This window comes from Rattus rattus, chromosome 6, assembly GCF_011064425.1.
Source record: "Rattus rattus isolate New Zealand chromosome 6, Rrattus_CSIRO_v1, whole genome shotgun sequence".
Classification (NCBI taxonomy): Eukaryota; Metazoa; Chordata; class Mammalia; order Rodentia; family Muridae; genus Rattus; species Rattus rattus.
Window position 1 is genome coordinate 14,117,037 of NC_046159.1, and position 11,577 is coordinate 14,128,613.

At 46.6% G+C, this 11,577-nt stretch overlaps 1 protein-coding gene across 1 annotated transcript; it reads left to right on the forward strand.

Annotated features, from left to right (window-relative positions):
• Nucleotides 1-7,465: 7,465 nt before the first annotated feature.
• On the forward strand, nucleotides 7,466-8,754 carry LOC116904537 (phosphatidylethanolamine-binding protein 2). The gene has a single exon (XM_032907331.1). It carries the CDS (start codon nucleotides 7,511-7,513, stop codon nucleotides 8,072-8,074), a length of 564 nt encoding a protein of 187 aa, XP_032763222.1. The 5' UTR covers nucleotides 7,466-7,510; the 3' UTR covers nucleotides 8,075-8,754.
• Nucleotides 8,755-11,577: the final 2,823 nt, after the last annotated feature.

Consider the following 11,577-nt stretch of genomic DNA (forward strand, 5'->3'; position numbering starts at 1 on the left):
ATGAGCTCGGCTACATATGAATGGTGTCCTGTCAGTCTACAAGCAGAGCTCGGGCACTAATCCCTTGAAGCAACAAGTTCACAATGCCAAGTGTGTGGTGATGTCAGAACCAGGGCTATGTTCATCAGGATGTGGAGAAGTAGCCTGCCATGAAGCCTCCACAGCTGGCCGGGCGGATGTGAACTACTCTGCTCCCTGCCTGGTCTCTGCCTGGGTAGATATAGCCCTGAAGGTGACAACCAGAGAGAGTCTGAAACCTCTGGGAAATAGCAGAGTTGTTCATCATGCCCATCTACCGTGGAAGCTCCTGAGTTAGCCCTTTCATTAATGCCTCCGTCTCTTCCTCAATAGCTGACTGACCCCCTGGCTCCCCGGATGATGTCAGATGATAAGAGCCACATAATCATTGGGTAGCACGTTTGACCTCTGTTCTGCCTCAGGCATGGAGGGCAGACAGCTAAAGTCTCCTTGAGGCCAAGCTGAAGTCCTCACAGTGGCACTGAGGCCCAGCCGTCCTCCAGCACCATTAGCAATACAGATAGAAGACACAGAAAGCCTAGCCTGAGTGGATGACCTGGAGCCTGGGCTGCACAGCCGTTAGCATCCCGCTACTCCACAGGTAACAAAGCTACGGCTGGATTCGAATGGGGCATCCTGAGCTAGAGTCACTGCCCCTGACGTCATAACTTACAGGATCAGGTGACTTTCCCAAATCACGGTCCTTTTTTGTCTTCCGTAGTGTCAGAGAAGGAGCCATTAGGCTGTCACAGACAAGAGGAAGTTAGGGGTGCTCATTAGGGGAAGGGTCAGCACTTTGAGCTCTGAAAATCCTATACACACTGAAAAGTGCCCCCTTCTAATTAGCCCCTCCAAAAAGGTCTTCAGAGTCCTCCAACTGGGCTTCCAGAAAAGACGAGGAATGTGGTTGTGTCTGAATGTCAGGCTGAAGTGTAAGAAGTCACTTTCAGTACTCGAAGGCTGGAGGGGTAGCTCAGCTGGCAGACTGTTTGCCTCACGCTTGTGAAACTCTGGGTGGGATCCCCAGCACTACACAAACCAGGTATATGCGTACAGTCCCAGCACTCAGGGTGCAGAGGCAGGAAGAGCAAACGTTCAAGGTCATCCTTAACTACACAAGGAGTTTGAGACCAGTCTGGCTACATGAGACCCTGACAACATCATCATCATCATCATCATCATCACCATCATCATCATCATCACCATCACCACCACCACCACCACCACAATAATAATAATAATAATAATAATAATAATAATAATAATAACTTGAAAATATAACACTCAAATGTCCCAAACTTTTAGCTTTTTTTAACTTATGAAAAGTAACATTTTTCTGCATCTTTCATGTTCATTTCAAACATTCAAATAATACATTTCCTTTTTTTTTTCTTCTCTGACTGCCTATTGCATTTCATTTATTCTAGCTTTTCTGATTTTCTCATCAAATCGTTCAAACTTTTTCCATCCTGCTCGCTGGTACCTGGTGAAGTTTCTGTGTCTGAGATCATTTCCAAGTTGCTCTTGACCCAGCCAGTTTCACTTAATGATCTTCCCTCTGCTGCTTCCTCGAGGACCAGAGCATTTCGACTTGTGTCATCAGAAGCATGCTGCTTTCTTAGGGAGCAGACAGTTCTCTTGGAGAGATGACAAAGCAAGAACACTTCCTTGCTACCTGGGTAAGAGGACCTGAGTTCACATCCCAACACTCATGTCACAAGACAGGTATAACCCCAGTGCTGGGGGAGGGGTGCAGAGGGGCAGAGACAGGAGGGCCACTGGGCTTTGATGGCTGTAGTCTAACTCCACATTTGATGAGAGACTGTGTCAGGGGCTTACAGGGAAAAGTGATAGAACAGACAGCAGATGTCCTCCCCCACCCTCCATATGCCCACCCATGTTCATATACCACACAAACACCACACTCTCACACACAGGCCACATAACTAAGTGAACAAACAAACATATATGTGAATGAAAAAGAACACTGAACCAAGAGGGGAAAGGTAGAATGCCCTGAGAATACAGATCCCTGGGTGGCAACTTATTAAACTTTAAACCACTCTGGCAGTCCAGACTCAAGTCTACAGATACTGGAAACAAATCCCTGAACATGTGCTCAGGAAGCCTTCCGGGCCACCCACAGAAAGCCAAAGACTGTGGTGTTTCTCGGAGTGGGAGTGGAGAGCTATGAATAATAGCTTTTTAATTCAGGAAGTGGGAAAACAAAATACAGAACTTAGAATCTGAGGTAGAATTAATGACCCGTTGTGCTCTACGTGTGCTCTGTATGACAGTGGAGAATCCTACAGGCCAAGTGAGACTGACCGGCTGGCAGAGTTCTTACTTGGTTATCCTTCACTGCTCTGTGTGGGGGCTTGTGGGAAGGGGACAGTCAGCCTTAAACTATTAACATTCTACACAAGTGCTCCAGAGGTTACAAAGGTATGGAAGGAAAAAGAGCTGGAAGGCCGGGGGAAGAATAAAGCAGGGAGAAATGGCGGGAAGGACTTCATTTCGGTGTGTTTAATTTTTAGGATAAATTTGCCAGAAGAGGAAAGAGGATATTGGCTATAATTTGATTAGGTTCAGACAATAAGGACTATTGGGTGAGAAAGAGGCCTCCAGGCAAGAGCAACTACATCACTACATGAGGCAAATTTTCCACTTGCCCACAGAGGAACAGCACTTTTCCCTCATGGGCAGGAGCCTGCACCACAATGGAGCTGATGCCAAGCTAGGCCTTCTGAGAAAGTCCAACTTAAAGGAAACTTCGAAGGTGAGAACAATCCCAAGGCTCATCTGGGTTACTCATGTCTTTCTGCAATTTTGTCACACACACACAGAAAGGGACTGACACAGACACAGAGAGACACAGAGACAGACAGAGATAGAGACAGAGAGAGACAGGGAGAGGAAGAGAGTGCTCTGAGGACCACACCCTAGGCTTTGAGCAAGCATTCTACCACTGAGCTAACTCCCATCCTCTCCGGCTCATCCTGAGACTTGAGAGCTCACTGAGAATCAAGAACTCATTCTCATCTTATCAGAACCTCATCTCCTAGTCTCCAGGCACGATTCCCAGTCTTCTCGTTAACTTCCAAAGGAAGTTCCTGGATAATCCTCCAGGGTAATCCTCTTAGGAGGCCACCAGGGCCAGTAAAATTATTAGAAGGACTCTCCCTTAAGAAAGAGCAGAATCGCTGTGCGTTAAGAGGAAGCCATGGCCTCTTCAGGGCAAGGAAAGAGAAAGTAAATCGGGAGGAAGCATGGAGAGCCATGGTATCTCCAGCCAGCTTGTAGCCATGCATGGAAGGTCCCTTTTTGTATTCTCAGTCTCTCAAGGATGAAGGCACCACCTACATGCCAGGGTCCCACCAGTAACTAAGTCTCCACGCCAGACCCTCTCTCTCCCGCTATGGAATTCCTCCAAACCCAAATTCACGATCTCCTCTTTATTATTGTCTCACACACACACGCACACACACAAGCGCACATGCACACTCACGCACACACTATATGTATGCATATGCACATATGTATATATAACATACTAACTCCATTCAGCTTTGCTTGAATATGTGTGTGCGTGAATCAGCTGGGACTAAAGGAAGAGTGGACACTTCCTGACTGGAGATGATGTGCCGGACTAAGAAAATTAAATGGAAATGCATGGCCAATTTTTAAAAAAAAGTTCCTGGATTCCAGAAGCTGCGCTTATAGCCGTGCTGAACTCTGAGGGCTGTCTGCGAAAGAATCCTAAGCAAAAGAATCCAGGAAGCATCTGAAGTGGCCTTTGGAGCTGGCCTCTAGAGGCTTCCTGCTGCTGTTTCTAAGCCATCGGGATGGGAGGGAGAGGTGGCTGAGAGGACAGGGAGCTGGCAGGTCACAGACCTCTGGCTACCACACCCTCTTCTCCATCCTGTCTGAAACCGCACCCCTGGGGCTGGCCTGCAGCACGGCCAGATGCGCGGGTGTGTAAAGTGCTTCTCCCCAGACACCCGGCATGTCCATCCTGAGCTTGTTTTCCCTTCTCCATGATAATGTTTGCAGTATTGCCTTTCAGCTGTGAGGAGGGAGATAAAGCCGTGTTGACTTCACAAGCGAGTCCAAAAGATCAAAGAACTCTGGTAAACTCTAGAGTTACCGGCTTCCCCGTCATATCTGCCTTTCTTCCTGCCACCTAAATAAATGCCAATAGAGACACAAACACAGTCGAAAAAATATACCTTAAGGGGGCTTAGTAAGGTGGCTCAGTAAGTAAAGGTGTTTGCCACGAAGTCCAAAAACCTGAGGTCCATCCCTGGAACACGCATGGTGGAAGGAAGTACATAAACCAACAGTATCACTGCTCCACGGTCTCATGTAGATATGGGAGAGAACATCCAGAGGTATCTGAAAGAGTCCAGAGGGGAGAGAGAAAGAAGTAGAATGAACATAGCAGAAGACTGGACCTGGCCGTGAGAGAAGCAGGAACACATGAGGGGGGAGGGGAGGGAGAGAGGGAGGGGGAGGGAGGGAGGGAGGGGGAGGGAGGAGGGAGAGGAAGAGGGAAGGGAAAGGAGAGAGGGTGGAGAGAGGGAGGGGGGGAAGACTGGAGGCATGTGGAGAAGAGAGACTGGGAGGAGAAAAACAGAGAAAAGGGGAGAGACTGAGACAGAGAGGCTATCACAGGAGTAGCAGGGTTATAAGGAGTAGCTGAGTGGAGAGGAGCCTCTGAGCTGGGGAAGTTTGGGTAGGGGAGGAAGCAAGGAGAACAAGAATGCTGGCATGGACCTTGAAATGAGTGACCGTACTTGTGATACCGAAGGAGCCCGGATGACTCTGCAAGAGCCCTGAGTGAATAAAGCAGTAAGTATGAATGAACAAGCCGCATCTCGCATTGCACACTCTAGGTCAACATTAGAATGGATCTTTACTATTTAACTAGCAGGTCAGCGTTTATCAGCCATCATATACTTAATGCCCCAGTTCATCATGAAAGATTCCTGCAGGCTGGGGCTAGCCAGGCTCTAACTGGTTCCAAAGGATTGTCCCCCTTGGTTAGCCACTCCACACTGAGTAGGGCTGACCTGTGTAACCAACAGACTCTACGGGAATGGCGGGTGCAGGCTCCAGGATTAGGCTGCCTCGAATATTGTGATTCTCACCTCATTCTGTCTTGGGTCACTCCCTTTGGGCAAGATAGCTGCTGTCCATAAGTACATCCAAGTCCCCATGGAGAAGCCCACATAGTGACCACAGGCAGGAATAGCTTTATCAGCCTCCACTCTCCTGCTCTACGAGGGCTCTGGGGATGGAACCTGGGTCACTAGGCTTACCTGGAAAGCATCTTCACACACTTGAGTCTGTTCACTGGCTCAGAGAGTGGTAGTTTCTGACTGAGAGGTATCTACCATTATGCTTTCAAAGACCATCCATGTTATAGCGTATGTCAGAACCTCATTTCCTTTTACGGCTGAAGAGAATTCTGCTCCCGTTGTTTCTAAGCGCATTTTGCCTATCCATTCATGGGCATTGGGTTGCTTCCAACTTTGGGCTATTGTGAATACCGTTACCATAAACTCTGATATACAGGTTTTTATGTGGGCATTTATTTTGACATCTCTTGGGTGTATCCAGAAACTGATGCCCAGTAGTAAAATAACTTTTACGGGCAGTCACTCGAGGAGCAAACAGTACCATTTCTCCTCTTTACCAGGAGTCTGTGAGGGCGTCTACTTATCCACATACCCAACAGTACTTGTTGTATTTGACTCTTTTTGTTCTGGCCACCCTGGGGGGCAGGGCATGATATTGATTTTCTCTTTCCTGATGACCTACAATGTCCACCATCTCTTCATGTGCTGTTGGCCATTTGTGTATCTTCTTAAGAGAAATACGCCTGCTCGAAGCCTTGACCCATTGTTTAGATTAGTTGGAATGTATCATTAAATTGTGAATATTCTTTATAGACTCAAGATATAAAACGTTTACCAAATACAGGATTTGTAAAGATGTTTAAAAAAATCCACTTCGTACATTGCCTTTTCTTATTTTTAAGTATTTTTTTAAAAAAAAACATTTAATGTGGATGTTAAGGGGAGTGTTTTACTACATGTGTGCAAAGGTCAGAAGACAAACTGTGGAAGTTAGTTCTCTCCTTCAACCCTGTGGGGCCCAGGGATCAAATTCAGGTAGTCAGGTTGGTTGCAAACCCTTTGCCTACTGAGCCATCTCGCTGGCCCATCCCAGACTTTTCTCATTGTTAACGATACTTCGGGGAACATAGACTATATTTCTATTTTAATGAAATCCAATGTCTTTTTCTTTTATGGCTCATGTCTCGGTGTATCTCATTTGATTGCTTTTGATTTGTCACATTACTTTGTTTGTTTATTTGATTGGTTGGATGATGATTGTGGTGCACAAGTGGCGTGTGTGTGTGTGTGTGTGTGTGTGTGTGTGTGTGTGTGTGTGTGTGTGCACACCTGTGAGGCCAGAGGACAAATTTTACCACATGGGGCCTGGGAATAAACTTGGGTCACGAGGCTCATCAGTGGGTGCCTTTATCCACTGAGCCGTCTTGCCGACCCACATCTTGGTGTCACAGCTAAGACACCAAACCCAAAGTCATAAAAATTTAACCCCGTGTTTTCTTCTTATAGCCTTTTAGACTCTGACATTTAGGTCCTTGATTTGACTTACATCTGGTGCTAGGTTAGGGGCCAACACCACTCTTCTGCGTGTGAATGTCCAGTGATTTCAGAACCACTGATGGAAGACTGTTCTCTCCTGCTGAGTACTTTGCTGTGTTCGCTGAAAATCCCTTCCATGGCTGTACACCTGGATGTACTAGCGCAGATCCCTGCGTGCCCCAAACCAGGTCAGTCTGCACTGTCCTCATTGCTACACTTCATCCTCACTTTAAACCAGAAAACATAGGCATCTTCCAACTTCCTTTTTTCCAAGATGGCTTTGACTATTCTGGCTCCTTGCAAATCAACCTTTACAAATTTCCACTCAGCAGTTTCTACAAAGACGCTGAGATTTGGACAGGACTTTCACACACACTTTCTTTTTTTTTTTTTTTTTTTTTTTTTTTGAGCTGGTGGGGACCGAACCCAGGGCCTTGCGCTTGCTAGGCAAGCACTCTACCGCTGAGCTAAATCCCCAACCCCCCCCCACACTTTCTTAGAGGTTATTAATTTCTTCTTAATTCCTAAGTCTTATCCACAAACATCGAGTGATTTCCATTTATTTATCTAGAGCCTGTTCAGGATCTTTCAACAATATCTTGTACTTTTCGAACTATGGTTTTTATAGTGTCTGTAAATTTTTGTCGAGTATTTTAATTTTAGCACTAAAAAAATTGAACTTAGGAGCACTCACTGAGGTATATAAGAATAAAAAAAGTGTGCTCCCGCGGCTGCCGAGTTTGCATGGGCACCAACCAGTTCTCAGCGCAGCGCGTGCCTTCCAGCACCCAACCGCCACTCCAGCCTCTCTCGCCATGCCTGCAGACATTACGGTGTGGGCTGGGCCGCTGAGCCTACAGGACGTAGACGAGCAGCCCCAGCACCTACTGCGGGTCACCTACGCCGGGGCGGAGGTGAGTGAGCTGGGCCAAGTGCTGACGCCCACCCAGGTTAAGAACAGACCCAGCAGCATTACATGGGATGGCCTTGACCCGGGGAAACTCTACACCTTGATCCTCACAGACCCAGATGCTCCCAGTAGGAAAGAACCCATTTACAGGGAATGGCACCATTTTCTGGTGGTCAACATGAAAGGCAACGACATCAGCAGCGGCAAGGTCCTCTCGGATTACGTGGGTTCCGGGCCTCCCAAGGGCACTGGCCTCCATCGCTATGTCTGGCTGGTGTACCAGCAGGACAAGCCACTGAAGTGTGACGAACCCATCCTCACCAACCGGTCTGGGAACCAACGTGGGAAATTCAAAGCTGCAGCCTTCCGCAAGAAGTATCATCTGGGAGCCCCGGTGGCCGGCACGTGTTACCAGGCGGAATGGGACAGCTATGTCCCCAAGCTGTACAAACAGCTGTCTGGGAAATAGGGGAACCATTTGATGGTCATGGCTGCCCCTGCCATACCATTTATCAGGTTCAGCAGTGCGTGGCGTGCCTTTCCGTTTCCCGTTCTCACCTGCGTAAGGGAGTCTTGAGCTGCTGTAGGGCGGTAGTTTAGGATGACGTTTTCTCGCCGCTGGCGCTAAAGATTCCAAATAGTTGCATCCAGTTTGTTTTGGTCGAATTTAAGCTCCATCTGATGGAGATTTGGCACTGTGCCGGGCTCATCATATTGTTAATAAAAGAACAGTAACTCTAAAAGTAAAGATGGCAAAATCCAAGTCAAAAGACCAGGCCTACAGAAGAAAAGCAAGTGTCACCCGTTAAGAAGACAGATGTGATGGCTCTCTCTCTGTTCTGAATCGGGAGCTGTACACAGTGGCTCCGTGCTCTCAGATATGGTTTTAGGTCCTGTCTCCCACCAACACAACCAGAGACTTTGTATCTAGGGAACTCTAGACATACAGCTGGGCAAGTATCTGTGTCTTGTGACCCCATTAAAGAGCAGACCTCCATGAAAAGGCAATCAGGAAGACGCCTCTGCTATGCGCTGGCTTGGCCATGGAGCCCAGCTGCAGCCCTGAACAAGAACAGCCAATCTGGGAGTTGCTTATGTTAATCCTGTTTGCTTATTGTCAAATAAAACTTTAAAAGCAAAGATAACAATGTGATGAATTTTTGTGGGTTGTTCTTATTGAAATTTGGTTGGTTGGTGGATTCCTTAAAAGTTTTCTGGGGTTTTATTGTTTATTGGTTTTTTTTATTATTTTGTTGTTTGAAACAATGTCTCATGTAGCCCAGGTTAATCTCCAGTTTCTGACCTTCCTACTTCTATCCCCCCCTAGTGCTGAGATTTTAGGCATGCGCCATCATGCTTGTTGGTTTTGTGGGTATTTCTCTTGTTTTGTTTCTGGGTTTTGAGGCAGGGTGTGGTGGTTTGAATATGCTTGGCCCAGGGAGTAGCGCTATTAGGAGGTGTGGCCCTGTCGGAGTAGGTGTGGCCTTGTTGGAGTAATTAGACCCTCCTCCTAGCCGCATGGGAGCCAGTCCTCTTAATGGCCTTCAGATGAAGATGTAGAACTCTCAGCTCAGCCTGCACCATGCCTGCCTGAACGCTGCCATGCTCCCTCCTTGATGATAATGGGCTAAACCTCTGAACCTATAAGCCAGCCCCAATTAAATGTTGTGTTTATAAGAGTCGTATCGGTCATGGTGTCTGTACTCAGCAGCAAAACCCTAAGACACAAGATCTTGCTACATTTGCCTGGTGCGCACTCTGTAGCCTTGAACTCACAGAAATTCTCCAGATTCTGCTTTCTAACTACTGAGTCCATAGAGCTAGACCATAACGACTAGTTTTCCTTGACTTATTTTGTGTGTGTGTGTGTGTGTGTGTGTGTGTGTGAAAGATCATTTCCTCTGTGAACAGAGATGTTTTCCTTTCTCTCTGAGCCGCTCCTGTCTGATTGTCCTAACTGATCCACTTAATAGAAGCTGAGCTCAGAGGAGACAGGACAACATGCTTGCCGTGTGTCTGACCTTCTGTGAAACCACTCAGTCTCCTCTCTTAATGCGATGCTACCCCTGGGTTTTCAGAGATGCCCTGTACCTTGTGGATGAAGTTCCCATGTAGTCCTGGTTTCCTCGTTCCGTGATCACAAAAGTGTGTTGATTTGCCCAGTGTTCTCTCCATATATGTTGGGACGATCACAAACTTTATTCCCTCGATCCCTGGGTTGCACCCATTGGGCCACAAACATGTGGACCCATGACCTTACAAGAGACCCCGAGACACAGCTGCCCTGCTCATGTCCTCCTTGCATTGGCGTTCTCAGTCCACAGATTCTGTATGTGACAAATGCCTGTCCGTTTTTAAGACTCCAATTTTCAGGGTAATTTCTAATACAGCAAAAGTTAACTAACCTTATACTCTTGACACCGTCTCATAGGTGGGGAAACTGAGGCTCAGGGGTTTAACTGTCTCCTAAGCCCATCCTCGGTTAGAATATATGTGATGTATTTGAACTAAGTCTTCTGGCTTAGTTAGCAAGTTTCCTCCACACACTTCTACCACCTTCAAGAGCTCAGCCCGTTTACCACAAATTGTAGCTTGTGGGTTGGCAGGCTCCTCTCTCTCCCAGGGATACATGGCTGGGAGGCCAGTAGGGACTGAAGAGTATACCTGGGCTCACAGTGGCATCTGCCTAAAAGAAATGCTTCCTTTTCAAAAGTGCCCAGAGGCATAGTCTGATGGCCAAGCCCCTGGTGCTCATGCCTTTTCAAATCTTAACAAGGGTCCTGTACAAAGTCCAAGTGATATAAGTAAAAAGGGTCATTGTGGGGTTGGGGATTTAGCTCAGCGGTAGAGTGCTTGCCTAGCAAGTGCAAGGCCCTGGGTTCGGTCCCCAGCTCCGAAAAAAAGAAAAAAAAAAGGGTCATTGTTCACCCACTCCTAGTTTCAAATGACAATCAAACAGCATTCATCAATGTGACTCATTGCAGACAAAAATTTAAATCTGTAAGATTCGTTATCATGCCTCTCTTAGTCTCTTTACCATTACCTATGCCCCTCTCCCCTCACCATGTCTGCTTCTTCCCTAGGGCCTGGCTTTTAGGAAACAGAAGAGTTAGAAAAAAAATCTTCTAGAGGCTGGGAAGGTAACTCAGCATATCTCTCTTCCTACTCTTCCCGCCTCAAAAAGCAAGATGCAGACCAATCGAGGAGGACACCAAGAGCAGCCCTTGGTCTCCATGTATGCACGCACAGGAACACACATCTATGAACATACATGCATACACTATGCACACACACATACACTGACATGTATACACACACACACACATACACACACACACAGAGTCTTCTGATAACTAGTTGCATGTCTGCTGTATGCTAGTACTTGACTGGATGCTTTTTTCAATATCGTGAACATCATTAGTGTTCATGAATGTGGGAGCCATGTATTATTACTTACTCATTTTACAAATTTGTGTTACAGATAGAAAGACCACTGAAAGGGGAGAGAAAAACTATCAAGGTCACACAGAATAAATCATGAAACGGATCTATCAAACTCTAATTCAAACACTTGCTCTATGACCTCACTGTTCTATCTTAATAACATGTCTGAAAATGTCTGTGGGGATTTTGAATGAAAATGAGTCCATAGGCTCATGGGAAGAGGCAATATTAGGAGGTGTGCCCTTGTTGGAGTAGGTGTGGCTTTATTGGCTAAAATAAGACGGACATTCCTCCTAAGTGTACTATTTACTGGGTGGTTACTATATATCAGATATGTGCAGGGCCTACAGCATTAAGAATCACAAGTCTATTCACCTACTTCACAGAGCTTTGTAAACTGGCCTTTTGCTCACACACACATATATACACACACATACATAAACATGTACACACACACACGCTGGATGTTCTAGGTTTCTTTGTTATTATGATAAAACACTATTACCAAGAGCAATTCAGGGGAAGAAA